Raw genomic sequence first — 19742 nt, 5'->3', positions numbered from 1 at the left:
CAGGAAATAGAAAAGGTGGGGAAGAATAGAAGAATAGCATATGTGCAAAAAAAAAAAAAAAAAAAACGCTACTGCAAGCCCAGGAACTCCCCTGGGCCCGCAGATGCAGCCAGGCCAGCAGAAAGAGCGGAGGCCAGGGAGCCCCAGGCAACCCCCCCGCGGCCGAGCAACCCCCCAGATGCCCCCAAGATCCCAGGCCGAGAGGCAGCCACCGCCCCCCACACACACATCCAAGGAAGCCCCAAGCAGCCGAGCACCCAGCGCATCCCCCCACCGACCCCAACCCCCAACCCCAAGGCCCCCCGCCAGCATCCAGCCCCCCCCACCCACCCACACCCAAGCACCCAACCCCCCGAGGGAAGGGCCCAGAGAGCCCCCCGCCCGAGACCCCAGCAGAGGAGCCAAGGCCCCTGCCCAGCAGACGGCAAGAGCCGCGCGGAACGGGCAGCCAGTGGGCCCAGAGCCAGCAGGGTCGGACCCCAGGCCAGAAGGACCCGGAACGGAAGCAGCACAGAGAACAGCGCCCCCAGGGACGACAACCACTTTGCTATTTGTTGAGGAAACAACTCAAAATGATTAAGTTAAAAGTAGCATTTCTTGTCAATGATATATTTGTCTTTTTTCTACAGCTCTCAATGCTATGTTGGAACTAGCTAGCTAACTACCATTACCCACAATGCTTCTTGGCTTTAGTTCTACTTTTAATAACTTTACGCATTAAACTAAAATACACACTTTGATATCAGCCTGAAAACAAATATCGGATTCAAATTTCCGATTTTTTTTTTCAATTCATTTTTTTCAATTTATTTTATTCAATTGTAGAATACTGTAGATATTATGTTGAAGGTTAAAATGTAACTAATTGGTTAATAATAAATAGGCCAGTTTTTCTCATACTACTGACTATTGTTTTGAGTAACATCACTTGATCAAGCCTTTTCTAACATTCCACACTACAAAATAATATTTTTTTTTGTTAAAGAAAAAAAAAGTGATAAAAGTATGTATGATTTAATCAATATTGGTATCGGCTGATACGCAAGGCTGCAATAAAAAAGTTGTATCAGGACATCCCTAAAAATAAATGGTGTCAATCCAAATGATAAAACAAAATCTATTCAGGAGCCACTAAATCAGTGTTTTTCAACCTTGGGGTCAGGATTCCATGTGGGGTCGCCTGAAATTTCTGAAAAATAAAAAAAAAATCAATTTAAAAAAAAAAAAAAAAACTATTAAACAACAGTTTAATATTGAATCTAGTTTTTCTATACATTTACTTTGTGAAATATAAATCTCTTTAAACTAAAGAGCAGTTGAACACATGATCAAAAACTATTTCTGGAAAAAAAATGTCTTTGGGGATCACCAGAAATTCTTCATAAAATGGGGTCACAATTCAAAAAATGTTGGGAATAACTGCACTAAATACTGTTTCTTTCCACTTATTTACAAAGAGATTATTTAAAATGTGTGTTATCACTTGTTCATTCCATCATTATACTCTATAATTGTTTTTAAATAGTTTTATAAGGAAAAATGTTGTAATTGGACAAAGGGGGTACTTGGATTCAGAAATTAGAAAGGGGGTGCTTGAGCCAAAAAAGTTTGAGAATTACTGCTGTAGTGAGTAGTTCAAGCAAACCGTTTTACCTAAAGTAAATATAGTTAAAAGTGCGTTTGATTTTAAGCGACAAATGGTAAATCTGCGTTTGTTTGACCAAACTAACTGATATGAAGCTACAGGATTACCTGCATTGTCTTTATCCAGTATCTTAACTTACAGCAGGCCTTTGAAAACCAGTTTAGGAGGTCATGGACTTTTGAAACATGCAAGTGAACTTGAATTAGGTAGTGGGATCATTCATAGGGAATAAAAATGTTTTTATTGGTGTACTTCAGTCTAACAGCAACAATAACAGTCATACAGGAGAAAATGAAAAATACCCACATTTTGTTCACATTGTAGACAGTCTTTAATCTTAGACATTCACTAAAAGTTCTGCTTATGAAAATCCTCAGACGACACTGGTCACAGAAAGATTTGCTTTTAATTCAAACAAAAGTGTTGGCCGAGCACATTCCCTCCTCCTTTCAGTAACTGTGTCGCCGTTTCAAACTCAAGTGGGACGCTCTTTTTCTGGGAATGCTTCAGATCTCTCTCCATCATCTGTGAACGAGGCCATGCAACGCATTATTGTTCCTGCTCAAGTGAGTCCGAAAGGGACTTGATTAAAAGACAAAAGAGGGGAAAGAGGGTGACTTGTTTATGAAGCGTCTAATCACCTCATGTGTTGTTATCTCCAGCACTTCATTGATGTCGTCTTCTTGTCCTGACAAAGGCGTGTTAATAAGCATCGCAGCTTTGGCAACATCTGGGTGGTAATGATTCTGCAGCGTCTAGAAACAATTTAAAAAAAAGAAAACCCCCTCCTGTAAATTCAGACTTTCTGTATTTGAAATAATAAAAAAATGGAAAACAGACTACTAAAATTGGGTTATAAATAAAACACACCTTAAGTTCCCATAAGCTGCTGTCTAAGGCATGACACATGGCAGGATCCTCCTCATCCATCAAATACGGATCTTTAATAAGTTCTGTCAGAATAAAAACCCACAATGATAAAGATTTAATACCAACTAAAGCCTTACAGTTGTTTATATAGAGGAACGTTCACCTCTTTCAGCACTGGGCCTGTGAATGAGTACTCTGCAGGCTGGGTGACGTCGGATCAGGTTGTAAATGAAAGGCAGGACTATGAGGAGCGCTGTGGGCGGAGCTGTCAGTGCCAGGCGAGCCAGACGTTTGGCAAACGCAGCGACTAAGTAAACTGGCAGGTGACTGGAATAAGAAAAAGACAGTCATCAACATCCCCCGCCACATTGGTTCTCATTATAACTCACAACTTTTTCCTAAATGTCCTAAATCTAAGAACTTAGATGTATATATAAGAAAATATTATCACATCAGAATATAAAATTACTAACTATCTTAAATGGTTTGGAAGAAAAGCTGTCCCCTTTGAATATACATTGAACATAGTAAAAAAAAAAAATGGAAAAAGGACAATAACTCTGGAAAAAATATTTGCGCATTTCTCATTTTCGAATTCCATCAAGGAACTGAAATCCCTGAAGCCACACACCAAATTTAGTTATCCTATTCTACGAAACGCTGTCCCCTTTGAAGATATCTGGAATAGAGTCCAAAAAAAAGAACAAGGGCAATAACTCCGGAAAAAAATAATTGCGCGCTTCTCATTTTTTAACTCCAACAAAGTATTGATTCCCTGAAGCCACACACCAAATTTGGTTATCCTAAATTAAACAGTTTCTGAGAAAAGCTGTCCCCCTTTAACTCGGACGGACGGACAGAGCTCAAACCTATATCCCCTTTTACACACTTTGTGGCGGGGATAAAAAAAAAAATCGTCTCATCACCAAAAAAACATTGTTTGTCTTCGATATGTCTTTTCAAATCGCTAAAGTAGGAGGTCTTAGAGGAATAGTGATAGGAGGGAAACTGGACGATGAACGTTCTTACCTGGAGCTGAGAAAAATATTGGCGAGATGGAAAAAACGAGCTCTGTATTTGACATGGAAGACCGACGGCTCAAGAAGGTTATACAGCTTCTGGTAGAAATCTGGATATTCTCTGCACACAACCACAAAACAATTACAAAGTTGTTGTTTTCTTTTTTAGATCAAACACTCATAGAAAAGGTCTGGATATTGTGTTTGTTCTCGGGTTTGTTTTACATTACATTACAAAATGTCATACAAGATATAGTGTTATACATGTATTCTTATGTGTGCAAACGTCTATCTCAGATAAAGCAAATATTACGGTGTCACGGTCTGAGTTTACCTTGTACTGAGATCAATTATGAGCATGCGCACTACCAGAAAATGAATTTTTACTAGTTCTGCTGTGAGTTTTGCTACATCCGCCGTGCTGAGATTGAAAATTCAATTTCAAAGCAATTGTTATTTGACGAGTGCTGAATGGCTCCTTCTACAAAAATGTACAACTGGTCAATATACGAGGCAGGAGCGGTTCCAACGCCACAAAAAAAGGATCGACAAGTTCGTCTTCTTCATGGTGAAGGGTAATTTATTTTCCAAAAAAACATGAGTATAATATACATTGCAATAAATAACAGTCAACCTAATATAACTTTACCATAATAAGCTGTTGTATTCATATAAATGTGATCATGACAATCATATTTTTTTTTTATTATCATTGGTCGATTTTTTAATCGATGGTCGACTGATGTGATGTTTTAAGCATTTTTTAAAATCAGTACAACAATCTCTGCATAGCTAATCCAGCATGCGTACATTTCAGTATGTAGCAGTCACGTCCTAGGATTGTAAGAGAATCTCAGTACGGATGTAAACTCAGAACGTGACACCGGCCATTTAAATTAACGTGTTCCCATTGATGCGTTCAGGGTCCCTGGGAAACCTGGACAATTTGAGGAGTTCGTAAAATCCTGCTGGGCAAGACGTGAAAAGAGGACATGTGCGGGTATATATATATATATATATAAAAATTAATAATAATTATATAGACGTTTTTGTGTACATCTTTTTCCCCTTTTGTATGTTTATATTGTGTTACATGCAATAGTTTTGACATGTTTGGGACATATTCATAAACTATTACATTGTGTGTGTGCTATGTTTGATACTTACAGGTTGTGTTGGTGGATGAGGATAAAAAGGCCATTGAGAGCCAGCAGACTGATGGCCCCACCTGTTCATGAAATGACAAGAATGTGATGATTAACTGATCCAGTCGAACTCATCTTTGAATATAGCAAATATATATAAATAGGCATAATATGTAGGACTTTTCACAACAAAACAAAAAAAAAAAATCATACTGATAGCCAGGTAAATATTATATAAATAAAAACATATAATATACATATATATATATATATATTCCCTAGGTTAAAAATGTTTGCAGAGATTTCTGTATATCGTAGTGGTTCACAAACTGGGGTACATGTACCCCTAGGGATACTTGAACACCTTTCAGGAGGTACACAGAAACATTTCAGTTTATTTTTAAAATCATAGATTTTTATTTTTATTGTTTTTACAAGCGCACAGACATTTTTCTCTTCCATCAATAATAATTTGTGGTACAACTCTTTAAAATATGCCAAAAGCTGAAATTATATTTTTAAAACAAGCAAAATATCAGAAATACATAAATGAATAAAAAAATCCTGAATTCAAGGTTAATGTTGGACAAGACACAGGAAAGAGTTTAGACGAGCCTGCAGACACTAATAATGTATAACAATGGAAAATGTAGGAAAGCACAGCTGTAGTCGGAGAGGTGAGGTTGAGTATATAATGGCAAAAATAATCACATTAGTGGATGCAGTACTAAAAAGCACCACTAGATGTCTCTAAGCCTGTAAAATGCCTTTTTTCCAGTTTGCAAATAGTTGTATAGTACAGTATTTTGTACAGCTTTTGTATATAGTTATTGAATATTACAAATGTAGCTTATGTGTAGATTTTTTTTGTTGCAAACAGTGTGGTTATTTAAATTCAACGTGAACTGTTGTATGTATTATATTTTATTGCTATTATTATTTATTCACAGAGTTTTTATTTTGTGGTAAAGAGATTGATATTATATTTCAGATTTTTGTTATTTCTCATTTTTTAAGCATCTATATTATGTGACATGTTGTGTTATACATTAAAGACAATGGTGAAAACAATTCTATTCAATTTCTTTAGTTAGGTAAATCACAGATGGGGGTAGGAGTGTGACGATATCTCGATACGGCAATATATCGCAGTATTTGTTCGCGCTATCGATTTTTTTTAATTTAAGATTTACTTTATTACTTTCAAAAACTTTTCTGCTTTTTCACTAAAATGTGCAGGTGGGTGTTTTTTTTGAAGGAACCAATATATTGTTTACTGGAATATTGCACTATAATGGTGTCACTGGTAAGAAAGACCCTATTTTTTTGTTTACAGAAAGCACTATTGGAGATACTTATTTGTTTATATTGGTATGTTGACACTGATTTACAGAAATGTTGCACTAAAATAGTGTCACTGGTCACAGGACACTTTTTCAACCTTAAACATAGGAATATTTTACTATGAAATTGAATAAATAAATAAAAATCTCTATTTTTAAAGAGCAAAAATAACCACTAGTTTAACTTAAACATCCCAGTGACTCTGAAAAACAAAAACAAACGCGTCTGAAAATGGATGGAACTTAAACATAAGCATATACTACAATTAAATAGAAATTAGAAGACATAAAGACATAAAAAAAATAACTTCAATAAAAAATAATTATATATTGGAGATTTTAGATACAGGCCGATATGATCGGATACTCGTTTTATGCCAATATCTGATATTAATACCAGATTGGGACACCCTTATATGGCTGTAAATGAATATTAACTTTGATCAGATCGCGTGCATGACTCACCGACATCATAAGCAGCCGTTAAAAAGTCAATCATCAGCGTTGGTTTGCTCATATGCGGCAAAATGGAGTCATGGAGGATGACCAGGATCTTTTTATACATGTTACTGGGCAACTGCAGGAGGGAGGAAACAGCTGAAATCTGAATGATGCGCTAACAATCACACAACAGACGTGAAAGTAGATAAATACCTTATATTTTAGGAACCCGAGCCACATCCTCTCAAACACACGTTTGTGTTCCTTTCATCATCAAAAAAAAAAAACACACACACAAACTGTTACAGGAAACGCTTTGATTTTCTCTGCATCAGCATCAACTTTAGATTTGAAATGTTTGACTCACAGTCAGTTTGGCAGCTTTCCAGTCATTGTGCTTCGCTGAAAACAAGAATCACTTCTTTATCATCTCAAAAAAACACATGATTTTCAAACATATGGGGTCCCCTGGAATTTAGATGCGTCACGCCTGAAATGTCTAGTAATTTATTTTTTAAAAAATTATGATTAAAATTATATTTTTGTCATTTTTTTTTTTTTATTATTATTCTTTTTGCAAATTAAAACATCACACACAATTTCAAATAACTGTATTCCATATTTTCACTTCCTCAAATATAAATCTAGTAAAAAAAAAAAAAATACAGTATAAAAATATGTGAGCTGGTGCATCTTGTCACTACACATAACACTATATCACAAACATGATCATAAAGTTATGTCTGAAAAAGTCAAGTCTCTGTGGGTGCCAGACATTTGTGATATGAAAATACTGGTTGAACCTCACCTTCCTGTTGGACCATGAAGCTGGTCAGCTCTGACTCCTGGCTGGGCATGTTGATGTTGGTCATCAGGGTGAACACGTTGTTTTGGTACACGGGCATCAGAGCCTGAGAGGTCAGAAACAGGGAACATTTAGAGCACCGTGCAACATGTTCTCCTCCAGAACGTGCAGATTAGAGGTGTGTATTGCCTGGCATCTGGGGATACGATTCGTATCCCGATACAATACGATACATCCCGATATTAAAGTATAAGGTGATAATTTCAATTTTTTATATATATATATATAGGACTTAAGAAACAACTAATCTGTAAATGTGTACACCTTTATGAGAATATTATGTATGAAAGATATTTTATTGGCATAATTTACACTAAAAACATAGGCTTTAACATGCCATGTGCCAACAACTTCAAATAAAAAACTTTTAACTGAGGTATTTATGCCTAGAACAACAAATAAATGCAGAAAGTTAGTATTTTCTTTTTAGATTTTATTAAAAAAAACACAAGCTGGTCAACATGTCCATGTTTCAGTGAACTTCTTTGTGCAGTTACAATGTCTCCTGCAGTGGAAAAGACTTTCCTTGTGAAATAAAGGTTAAAAAAAAAAAAAAAAACAAAATCAATATGGATGCATTTTGATTCGATCCGAGAATCGTGCGACATCGCAATATATATCGCCGAATCAATTTTTTTTTTTCAACACCCCTAGCGGAGATGAAGTGCATGTGTTCACTGCTCACCCCCTTGTTTTTCTCCATGACTTGGCCAACGCTCTCACGAATGGAGCTCATCACATAAAAGCGCAGGTCTTCCATTTCAAGGAACTGCTGGAACCTGGAGATCAGCAGGGAGTTGTCTGTGGTTTTAGAGACAAGATTTTCCACCACTGCCTGAGAGGAAAAAAGACAACACTTTGTCTAGGGCTGGGCGATATGGACCTTAATTCATCTCTCAACATTTTTCCTCACAATAACAATATACGATATGAATCTGGATCATTTTAATTCAAATAGAGTTTACCAGAAAGACAATTCTGGGTAAAATTTGCTGATGCACAATGCCACACATGTTAAAATAACATCACAGTGCTTCAAGAATGATTAAAAATAAATAAATAACTTGTGCGTGCATCACAAACATGGGCAGCTACGGCCCCAAAAGTAAATGCACAAAATGACAGCAAAAATACACAAAATGACAACAAAAACACAAATAGACAGAGAAATACACAAAAGAACAACACAAATACTTAATAGGATGAAAAAAAATGCACAATGGGACAACAAAAATACATTAAAGAACAAAAAACAGAAAGAAAACCTACAAATACTCCCAGAAAAACAGAGAAATACACAAAAGAACAACAAAATAAACAAAAGGACACAAGAGGAAAAATGTGCAAAAGAACATCAAAAATACTAAAAAAAAACTAACATAAATGAGGACAACAAAAGACACAAAAGGAAAAAAAAAATACACAAAAAAACAACTTAATGGAACATGTATTAACAAATAGCTGCACAATGTGCCACTTTAGTCTTTTTCTCCTGTACGGGACAGCATGTGTGAGTGAGTTCTTTAATGTGGCTTGTTTAGACTCAGTGATCATCTAACTGAATATCTAGGAGATATTGTAATTTTCCTTCTTGCCAAAAAAGAAAACTCAGCACATCTTGAATCTCGATATATTGTCCAGCCCTAACTTCATCTGAAGATATCGCCTACTCATGCTAATAAAAATGTTATTTCTTACAAAGATGATAATGTTACAAAACTCAATCATCACAAGACTAACAGTGAAAATCTGACCTGGATTAGTTCCCGTGGGAAACTGTAATGTTCACTCCAGTCCAAGTCCTCAAGGGGATGCCGTCCCTGTGCTGTAGCACACTTGATGAGGCAGCAAAGAGCATTCTCCTGCATTCAAACCAGTTTAGTGTTAAGAGTTGGACAGTCGCCTTCCTTCCATATGTGCATTACCAGTGAGTAGTCTCAAAAAATAACAAAGCCAATACAATTTCTTAAGGGAAAATAACTTTAATAGCTCTGGAAAGTCTATCTTCTGATTTGAATTTGGACAAAGCGAATATTCCAGATTAGCAGCACATGACCTGGAAATAAATCCTATGGGATTAATTAGGACATGGGACGGATAAGAATTTCAAAGAAATAAAGCCCAGACTACATGTGATCTTCTTAAACATTAGATTATTTCTTAAAACATTTATCAGCACAGTGATTAAACTTCCACGTGTTTACTCACCTTGACATTAAACTCCTCATGGCTGAGTTGTTCCAACAGCATTTCCACACAGCTGTTGTAACGGTGACGCATAAAGATCTGGCATTTCTCCTCAGCAGTGAAACCACCTGGACCAAACCATTACAGTAGTGAGATTATAAAAAACATTACAATAAGAAAGTGGCTATTGATACGTAAACGTACCCATAGCCCCCTGGAATTATGGGTACATTTGACGGACTTTTTCCTTCACAAGCGTAATGTGCCTGTGTTTTTTCACCGTGTCAGGATGACTGAGGTGTCCGACTCAAAAATTCTTCTTTGTGCTGTCGTGGGTTCGAATCCCACTTCATTCATGTATTTTTTTTACATTTTAACATTTAACACGGCAAATTCCACCTTTAAAAATACATATACAAATTTTTTTTTGTATATTTAAACATTTTTAAGGTATTTCCTGGGTTAGGGCTAAAATAAAAGGGTTAGCGGGGTAGCTAAAAATAAATATGAGCTAAATTAAAACTGACGGAACTAAGTCACGTGGTGCACCTATCACGTGACCTAAACTGGCCATTGAGGGGCGCTGGGTATGAACAGAATGTTATATGTTTCCGTATCAATAGCCACGGCCTCATTTATTATCCTGTAAATAACTGTGTTTTGTTTTTCTCACCAATGAGAGCCTCGTCCTCTGGGTGAAGTTTCCCAGTAAACAACTCCTTCCTCTCCAACAACGTGCAGAACAATGTCGTGCACGCGCTCATGGCGCTGATTAAAACCTTTTCATCTTCTGACTGTAAAGAGAAATGAATAAAAATCTGAAAATCACCCCAAAAAACAACTACCAGTTGAAAGTTCAGCAAAGTTGTATCAGTGAAACAATGTCTCTGCCTCATGTTCCAATGTCAACTTTAAGTACATATTTTCATACCTGAAGAAGCTCCAGTAAGTCGAAAACGTCGTTGGCATGTTTTCTACTCTCTAATATGCGTTCAACGCAAGAATTAGGGTCCATTTTAGCTGTTTTGACACCTTTTTGCGATTTTTCTGGTTTCACGTTGCGTTTCTTGGCCGGCGCCATGTTGACTGTGGTGCTGCTTTCACGTACCCTTTCAATAAATGGAAATTACACACTCCCTTTTCTTTATGTAAGGCTAAGACTTAATGTGCAGGATCATTATGTTGATTATAAGCACAAATATATTAATCACGGTTATTAAAAACTTGTGGGAAAAAGGAAAGCATCATTAGTTTTGGTTTTAGCTTAATGAACACATTCTGGTGAATACTTCACTAGTGTGTACTTTCTTGTTGTACTGCCATCTAGTGACCGGTGTCATGTACTGAGTTCACGTCGTACTGAGATTGTAAATGCGCATGCGCGCACATACGCACTACCAAAACATTATTTTTTTTTTTTGCTAGAAAACCCCCAAAAAAAACATTTTTGTTTATAAAGTGAACGGACACGTGTTTTATTTGTTTATTGGATTTTGTATAATCTCAGCACGGAGGTAAGCTTGTAACCGTGCTGTCTTGTCAGACAATAGGTTGCCTGTTATTTATTGCAATGCATATTATAATCATGTTTGTATTACATACATACACTGTAATTCAAGTACAAATATCAAAAACAAGTGATACGTTTACCAAACTGTCTAATTATATTTCTCAAAAAAGATTAACTTTAGCTTCTACAACAGATTCTGATTCTGTTAAATTCTTAAATGTTTTTTTTTTTTTTTTTTTTTAAGTAACCATATACATTTATAAAAGTGCAAACTACAGTATGTTTTATGGATACAAAATCAACTTCCAAGCTAAAACGTATTGGGTAGTGAGGAAACAAGGTCTTATGTGGTTCACTGACACTAGTGACTGGGCATTTGTGTGCTATGCATATTTTAGCGCAAGTACATGATTTTTTGGTTAAAAATCCGGATTTAAAAAAAATAGATTTTGACATTTTTTTTGGACCGATATGATAATCGCACGGTGAATAATGGCGATATATTGCAGAATCGATTACATCCCTACTATATAGGCTAAATAGCATCATATAATGCAGGAAGTTAACCCACAGCCACAGGAAGAAGGTAGACACACAGACCCGGGTGGGGGTCAACTACATTTTTCGGTTACAACTACGTTTTCAATTACCCATGTTCAATTACAATTACAGTGACCTGCATTCTCTCCAATTACAATTTTCTAAAGCCTCAGAGAGTCAACTACAATTATGTACCCAATTACAATGAATCACAATTAGTGAGCATAAATAACCTCATAATAATAATACTATAATAAAGTTTTATATAGCTATTTTCAAAGAAACTCCTAGACTTTTTACAGGAATCAAAGTTATCCTTCCTCCTGTGTTAGCATCTCTTATATAACAGGTCCTAAATCAGCTGTAAAATACACTAAAAACCAATATCTACTATCAGTTTTTTCCTTATCTATTGGTTTCCTTCTTAGGCTTCCTAATCAATGAAAATAGTTTTTAATATTTTTGGTGTGGGTGTCTGAGCCTTTTTTGTGTCAGTACACCCCCTTTTTTTAAATGTTACAATGTGAGAAAGCTTGATATGAAACATTTAAATAATTACCTACATATGTGTAAAGCTGTAACATGGTTCCACAGTTTAGCGTTAAATTATAATTGACAATTTTCATAGAATTTTCATGGCAATTACAATTAAAAAGTCAATCATTTAAACTGAATTACGATTTACTTATGATTACGACAGCAACAGATTTTGAAAATTACAATTTAATTACACCATAATTGTAATTAATTATCAGTTACGCAATTAGAATTAGAATTGACCCCAACCCTGACACAGACACACATAGTTGAATTTCAATTAAAAAGAGGCTTTAATTATTTTTTGTTTTATACCAATCCTGATGAAAACCAAAGTTTGATCAAAATCAAAAAAAGAGAAATGCACTTTCATAATAAAATAATTCCATAATGAATAACATATTTCAGGAAGTAGTATCTTCTCTCGGTGGGCGGAGCATCTTAATCAGAGCCATTCCCTTCATCTGCATTGTCCTGGAGAAAGAAGAGAAAACTACCAATAAAATAATGTAGCAACACCACATTTCCAAGCTAAGAACAAGTGCTTTAAATAAACTATAAAATGATTCTAATGTGAATTCTCAGACACCTGTTTTGGTTCTTTATCGCCTCCTGTTTGTACGGCTGAAGCTTCAAAGTCGTGAATGGGGAGTGTGGCCATCCAGCTGACCATGGAGTGCTCCTCCAGCTCTGTGTCAATGATGGAGGGGTAGATGTGCGCCTCCTTGAACGCCTGGATCTCCTCCTCCTCTCCGTCCCACTCCAGACGCTCGTGCAGCCCATCTCCTCCGAAGCGCTTGTTGTAGCGATCGAAGTGAACCCTTTCCAGAACCAGCCCCAGGCCCGGAGCTTTGGGAACATCCACCTTCTGCGCCCCCCAGCTCCGCTCCAACACATCCTCCTTAGCGTAGCCTTTCATCACGGCGATCACCAGGCCAATCATCTTACGGATCTGGTGCAGCATGAAACTCTGACCTCGCACGGTGATCACAGCAAACTCACAATCTCTGCGGATGAACGGTTCACTGCAGGACATCTCCATGATGTATCGGCGAGCACTGGGGTCACTGAAGGCCTTCTGGGAGGTGAAGTTGTGGAAGTTGTGAGTCCCTTTATAAAAAGTGAACAGACGGTTCACCCTCTGAATGGTCTCGGGTTCCAAGCGAAAAGCTGACATTTGGTTAGCGTCATAGTCTTTGTTAGAGAAGGCCACTGTTGGAATCATGTACGAGTAGGTCCGTGCGTCGCAGTTGTTCTTCGAATTGAAACCTTGGGTCACTCGTTTAACACCTTTGGATAAAATAAAGTGGTAAACATAATCATCCTGATATCTGCCACTCTGTTACAAGTCCAGTAAAACATCTTTAACCAGGGCCTCACCAAGTACTCTGATCTGGGCCGGGAGATGCTCATTGATTTTTTTAAGGACATCCTCCATTAATCGCACTTTTAGCGAAACCACTTGACCAGCAGCTGAGACGCCCTACACATGAAAACACACCCAGAGTCATCAACAAACAACATGTATTTAATTTCCAAGCATAACATTCTCTAACAAGAAGACAGTCATCAACATCCCCCGCCAAAATGGTTCTCATTATAACTCACAACTTTTTTCTAAATGTCCTAAATCTAAGAACTTAGATGTATACATAAGAAAATATCATCACATCAGAATATAAAATTACTAATTATCTTAAAATACTTTCCAAGGAAAGCCGTCCCCTTTGAAGATACCTCAAACAGAGTCCAAAAAAACTTAACAAGGGCAATAACTCTGGAAAAAATAATTGCGCGCTTCTCATTTTTGAACTCCATCAAGGTATTGATACACTGAACCACACACACAGAATTTGGTTATTCTATCTTAAACAGTTTCTGAGAAAAGATGTTCCCTTTAACTCGGACAGACGGAGCTCAAACCTATATCCCCCTCCACACTTTGTGAGAGGGGCTAATAATATTAGTAGGCACTACATTCACAGCCAAAGAAAGTCATCCAGAAATGAATGAGCTCTATAACACCCCAGAGCCCTAAGTCTATTTCATCAGACTATGTCTATATTATCATTTTTTTTATCTACTTTTATTGCTTTTATTGCTCAGGTATAGCTATTCATGCCTCATTAGAAAACACCAGAACAGCATTTATTATCAATAATTAAAAACATACAGCAACTATAGCTGAATACTCCTTAAAAGTGGAGATTTCATTTTAATTTGATATTTTTTCTGACAATATTTAGGTAAAAACGCACCCCCTACTGGTCAAACTATAGCAGTAGAAGTTGAATAGAACACAAAAACCCAAAGGAGCAAAAGAAAAGGTATCAGCAAACAATTCTGTAAGTAATATATTATTCTATTAATTTAAACAATTAATCGATTTATCAGATAAGGTAAATCAAACATTTTGCAGTCTTTATACTTCTTGATCATCCATAAGTAAGACATTTTTTTATGTGACACAAAAATCCTTGAGTTTTAATAAACACGAGAATATGACAAAAATAAACAGGTTTTGTTTAAATAAAGGCCTAAAAGCAAAATTGTTTCAATAAACACAACTAAAGAGTTTCACTAAACAGTGCATTTACTGTAGATTTAAAATGAGGTTTGTTTGTTTTGGGGTTTTTTTAAAAATCTTTTACATTTCTTTTTTATCGACAAAACATTTACTTTTTTTTTTTTTTTTTTTTAAACAAACGTTTGAAATTACAGAGGTTACATGTGATTCTTTGCCCCTGAGAGTCTATTTATGGCTTGATTTTTGATAAGCAATTAAATAGACAAACTTACGTTACATGCATTGTCATTTGTGACCCAAACTTACAGGTGTAACTCTGGCTTGTTTGAGCGCGATATGTAACAACGGCCCAAATTGTTATTAAAAAAAAAAGAAATAAAACCCAAAATGTAATAATTGGTCAATAATGTAACAAAAGACGCTGAGCCAAAAACATAAAAAGTTTTGTGATTCGTTATTTTTGGTAACTTTTTTTCCTTACCTTTATATATACAAATGCAAAAAAAAAACTTTATATATATGAAAAACGTTTTGGTCTCAGCATCTTGTTACAGTAATGATCAGTTGTATCATTTTGCATTTTATTACTTTTTTAAAATCACATTTTGAGATCAGCACTTTTGTTACATTATTGACCAGTTATTACATTTCTAGTTTTATTACAATCATAACGTTTTGGGTCGTTGTTACATATCGGGCTCCAACATGTCTTCATTTAGAATAAAACATTTTCCAATGAAAAATGATGAACCAAACCTGTCGTTACCCTTTGGTAAGTGTGATGCTTTAAATAGATCCTCCAGTAGAGCTGCTTTGAAATGATAAATCTGTGTGTAATGGTCACTCATTTTCATAAACTTTGATTTTTGATGCTCTTTCTGCTTTTTTCAGACTTTTCTACAGCTATAAAACATATTTTATCTTCTTCGTCACACGCAATCATACAGAGAATCATCCCAGAGCACGTTATATGTTTTATGTAACAATATGAAAAAAAACTGCCACAAAGGTCTCCTGTCTTATAGGTGAGAATAAGCTACTAACTGGAGAAGCATTAAAAATATAACCCACCTTGTCTGTTCGAGCACATCTTTGAAAAGACATCTTCTTCATGTCATCACCGTGGTTATCAGGGATGCAACCTGATTTAATAAGAGCCGTTACCAGATCATCTTCAATGGTCCGAAACTGAGAGTTTTTAGGATTTCTCTGCAACAAAACAGACCTTAAAGATGAACTGAAGCCCTGCTTTCTGCTGAGCTGCCACGAGGAGAGAAATTCAAAACAACCTTGATTATGGGTGTTACCTGTGGCAGTAAGACACACCCACTCAGGAAGCCCAGTGCAGTGTGCAGAGACAGACTTAAATACACACAATGATGTGTCTGTACACACACACACAATCACGATGTGAAGCTCACACAGCCTTACAGACACCACTCTGGGGCAAACAGCCCAACTCTCCCACCACCTCGCACACATAGCAATAAGACGTACACACAGAGACAGACGGGAATACACACATAGCTTAGATGTGTCTGTGAATACACACATAGCTTGATGAACCCTCTGATTAGATCAGAATCTGCTCTTTATAGAAGCACAGAGTCAAAAACATCACCGCTACGGCAGCGGTTTCACACGAAACACAGCGGACTTCCTCATTACGGCTGTCAATCAATGCTCACTGAGGCTGTGATTGGAGAAAACCCTCCTCCTTCCACTCACATTTTATAGGAGGGGCGGGGCCAACAGTGAAAGTTGATGACGCAAGGGAATTCAATAGCAATCTCAGCCAATAGCAAAATTCAACTGGCTACGTGCACAATATGGTGTCCAATACCTTCCGGTCACAGTGTGTGTGGGCGAGGAATTCCAGTTCCAAGGTCCTGCCAATAAACCTGGATTGTTGCTGTTGTTGTTAGCGAAGCCAGCGAGCGGTGGAAAAAATGAGTATGTTCGGTGTCCAAAAGAGGGGATTGGCTAATCACTGGGTTGGAGGTTCAGCATTACACTGTTGTCTACCTAGATTCCTGTATTAGCTTCCGCTGCTTCCCTGCTGATAATGCAGCGCGTCAGCAATGGCTAGCCAAAATCCGGAGAGATAACTTCACTCCAAGTAGGGACACAAGAGTATGTAGCCGGCATTTCTTACCCAGTGATATTGTGCTTACACCACGGGGAAAGAGGCTGCTAAAAAAGGGGGTCTGTGGAAGTTCTATTTGAGTGGAGCAACTACTCATTGCCTGAGCCAAGACCCTGGTGTGTGGGAACGTAGGCCACGGCAGGAGAGCCCTCCTGACCACAATTATTGTGTTTCGCCGGCAAATGGGGTACTGGCCAACAAATTGCAAACTGAAAACAATGACCTGCGGAGATGACTTGAGCTGGCTCTGAGTCAAATAGAGCGGCTGCAGTTGCGGACGCGTTTTTGTCTGGAGCGCTTCGCTAGCTCAGATGACCAAATTCACCATTATACCAGGGGAGTTTGCATTTTATATTCTGTATTTTGTCAGTCAGCGTTTCAACTCATACAATACAGAAATAAATATGAATCATATTTAGATTTTTTTGGGAAGCATGACGCCCTTGCAGCTAAGTTGCTACACAGCTCCATAAACATTCAGTGCCGGGTGCAACAAGTAGGGCTGCCAATTTTGGTCATTTAATCAACTAATTGGTCGATGCCGTCGTGGTCGACTAAGATATTCATTAGTCGATCAGCAATAGTATCAGTTTCAAAACGGTTTAAAAAAAAAAAAAAACAAAAAAAAAAAAAAAAAATTAAGACGGGCTTGAAGCACAAGCATCCACTATTGAATCGATCCTTTTTTGGCACAAGAACATGGATTATCCTTATATTTGATAAGTGGATTATGTAAATAGATCCACTGCTGTCTCTGTCACTGCTGGCACATTGCGCACCTATGTTTGACGTGCTGGTTTCCCTGTGCGCTGATCTAAAAAAAAAAATAGATTTTGATTGTCGGTTTCAGGTTGGGCATGGATGTAAATACCAAATGTCTGTCGGACCTGTAGGTTTCACTTTTGTTTCTGTTTCATATCATAAATGGTCCGTGTTTAAAAGCAAATCGTCACCACAAAAAGCCAAAACAAAATATTTGTCTCTTTTTTCTTTCTCCTCGTCCTCCTCTGCACCTGCTCATTCATTTTCCATTTTTTTTTTTTTTGGTCGACTAATCGCTTTGTGAGCCATAGTCTTGGTCGACCAACCATTTCCTTGGTTGACTACAGCCCTAGCAACAAGCCAATTGTAATAGCCGGCGTTCAACGCTTAGAAGTTAGTAACTCTGACATGTACAACTAAATTAAAATACTTTTACTAAAATGCGAAGAGTGGGAGTAGGCTTAATAAACAGCACTACTTATACACAAATGCATATGTATTCAGCAGAAAAAAGTGGGCTTGGGGTTTAGTTATTGTTTAAATGTCACCATTTATAGAAGCTGTGAGACTAACTAGACAACACACCTGCATGCCATAGTATCCCTTCCCAGAGTACGCCATGAGCAGGACCACTTTCTTTTTTGGATATTTTTTTTCTTCTTCATTGTGATCTTCATCAGCTTTTATTCTTTTGCTGTTCTGCAGCTTCTCAGCACAGTCCTCGCTTTCCTCATTGGCTCGTTTCAGGACCTTTGCCGTCTGCTGAACTTTGGCATCTTCATTCATGGTGTGAACTTTAAAAAGACCTCCTAAGGAGAAGAAGAAATAGGTGATGGGTTCAACAGGGCCTGTTTACACCTTTCTTGGAGACTTTAAGCCAATAAACACTTGACTGCAAAGTGCATAAGACATTCTGAGTCTTATTTTTCAAAAAAATAAACACATTTGCTTCGATGAGCATAAAATTTGATGGTAAATGAACTTTTTCACAAGAACTCTTATTCGATTTAGTCTTGTTTAAGTCAACTATTAACAGTATTCTAGTAATAAAACGTCTTCTTTACGATTTTATTGGACAACAATTACTTCTACACATATCTACAACTAGTATTTTTTTCCCCTTTGGTTCATAATTACTGTTCAACACAAACTACGGTCTAATTTTAAATTTATGAAAAATATTAGTTCTGATAAAATGACTTTGCGAGCATTAATATCACGTTTTATTATGTTAAAAAAACAAAAAAAAACAAAAAAAAACATGCCATTCATAGTTTGGTAATCTTCATTTCGATATTAATTTAGTCAGGTGAAGAATTATAGTTGAAGAATTCCACAACTATCCGAACTACTTGGAAGCTACATGCACTACAATGTGAGGAAACCACGTTCTTGTCGGTACATGTTATGATATCGCGATTTCTTTCTTACCGTATCTTTTCTGAGTCGGTCTGTGCAAAGCTCTGAGCAGCTGTGTGGCTAGTAACATGTTACATGTCAAACTAATAAACCATCGTGACAAAATCTTCCAACAGAAAGATGGAGACAAAAATTACCTCAAGAAATTAAAAGAAAAAGTCCTCAAAGTGTGGAGGGTGAAAATAAAGCGATGGAATGGCTTTGTTTAAAGCTTTAAGAGCGACTCTCTCTCTTTCACTGATGCTACTGCTTCTTCTTCGTCTGATTATTTTCGGCAGGCTGTGCACGTGTTAATCGCAATGCTGCCCCCCATCGGTAATTACACTATATTAAACTATATTATTGTGAGGCGAATGAAGCGGACAACTTGATCTATTAAATGTGAATTTGAACTAAATGGTAAGATAGACTCAACAGAAAACGTATTTTCTACACGACAACGGGACATAATTCACCGTTTCTAAATTCCCACACTCACAAAGCATGCTTCCTAATCTGGATCCGGTTTACCCACATGGCTACGTTGCCAGATACAGCTGCTAATGTCCCGCCCACATATTTTAGTACGGTGTTATGTTTTTTTGTTTTGTTTTTTTCACACGTAGTTTTGGAACTCTGTGCTTGGTTATTGGTTTTGTGTAGTGTGAGGTGGAATTTAGTTTAGAATTTGTAAAATGAAAAACGAAATAATGTATTACAGTATTTAGGCAGATGATTCAGGTGAATACAGCAGAGTACAGCATGGAGCTGAAATTTTACCTGTATTTTTTTTATTATTATTATTCC

General features: G+C 36.9%; 2 protein-coding genes across 4 annotated transcripts; both read right to left on the bottom strand.

Annotated features, from left to right (window-relative positions):
• Positions 1 to 1925: 1925 nt before the first annotated feature.
• On the bottom strand, positions 1926 to 10767 carry noc4l (nucleolar complex associated 4 homolog). Its single transcript, XM_028462953.1, has 15 exons — positions 10447 to 10767; positions 10189 to 10309; positions 9537 to 9643; positions 9083 to 9190; positions 8014 to 8163; positions 7272 to 7374; positions 6831 to 6865; positions 6677 to 6727; positions 6488 to 6599; positions 4702 to 4762; positions 3545 to 3655; positions 2679 to 2842; positions 2516 to 2598; positions 2287 to 2400; positions 1926 to 2170 (listed from the first exon to the last, which is right to left on the bottom strand). Exons 1-15 carry the CDS (start codon positions 10594 to 10596, stop codon positions 2051 to 2053), a joined length of 1590 nt encoding a protein of 529 aa, XP_028318754.1. The 5' UTR covers positions 10597 to 10767; the 3' UTR covers positions 1926 to 2050.
• Positions 10768 to 12371: 1604 nt separating this feature from the next.
• Positions 12372 to 19462, bottom strand: pus1 (pseudouridine synthase 1). 3 transcript variants are annotated; one of them, XM_028462919.1, is made up of 6 exons: positions 19435 to 19462; positions 18123 to 18346; positions 15701 to 15838; positions 13483 to 13585; positions 12692 to 13392; positions 12372 to 12576 (listed from the first exon to the last, which is right to left on the bottom strand). In XM_028462919.1, exons 2-6 carry the CDS (start codon positions 18321 to 18323, stop codon positions 12544 to 12546), a joined length of 1176 nt encoding a protein of 391 aa, XP_028318720.1. In that variant the 5' UTR covers positions 18324 to 18346; positions 19435 to 19462; the 3' UTR covers positions 12372 to 12543. The 3 variants fall into 3 exon arrangements, with proteins under 3 accessions (XP_028318720.1, XP_028318718.1, XP_028318719.1); XM_028462917.1 differs by lacking the exon at positions 19435 to 19462 and adding an exon at positions 18969 to 19418; XM_028462918.1 differs by lacking the exon at positions 19435 to 19462 and adding an exon at positions 19094 to 19418.
• Positions 19463 to 19742: the final 280 nt, after the last annotated feature.

This window comes from Gouania willdenowi, chromosome 12, assembly GCF_900634775.1.
Source record: "Gouania willdenowi chromosome 12, fGouWil2.1, whole genome shotgun sequence".
Lineage (NCBI taxonomy): Eukaryota > Metazoa > Chordata > Actinopteri > Blenniiformes > Gobiesocidae > Gouania > Gouania willdenowi.
The sequence above is the reverse complement of the archived record's forward strand: the minus strand, read 5'-3'. Positions and strand labels throughout refer to the sequence as shown.

Coding starts and splice junctions, on each gene's coding strand:
- noc4l (XM_028462953.1), bottom strand. CDS start 10,596: ATGGCGCCGGCCAAGAAACGCAACGTGAAACCAGAAAAATCGCAAAAA. Junction 10,310..10,446: donor ACTTACTGGAGCTTCTTCAG/GTATGAAAATAT, acceptor TTCTCTTTACAG/TCAGAAGATGAAAAGGTTTT. Junction 2,171..2,286: donor TGGAGATAACAACACATGAG/GTGATTAGACGC, acceptor CCTCGTTCACAG/ATGATGGAGAGAGATCTGAA.
- pus1 (XM_028462917.1), bottom strand. CDS start 19,026: ATGTTACTAGCCACACAGCTGCTCAGAGCTTTGCACAGACCGACTCAG. Junction 13,586..15,700: donor GATGTGCTCGAACAGACAAG/GTGGGTTATATT, acceptor TTTCATGTGTAG/GGCGTCTCAGCTGCTGGTCA. Junction 12,577..12,691: donor GCGATAAAGAACCAAAACAG/GTGTCTGAGAAT, acceptor TTCTTTCTCCAG/GACAATGCAGATGAAGGGAA.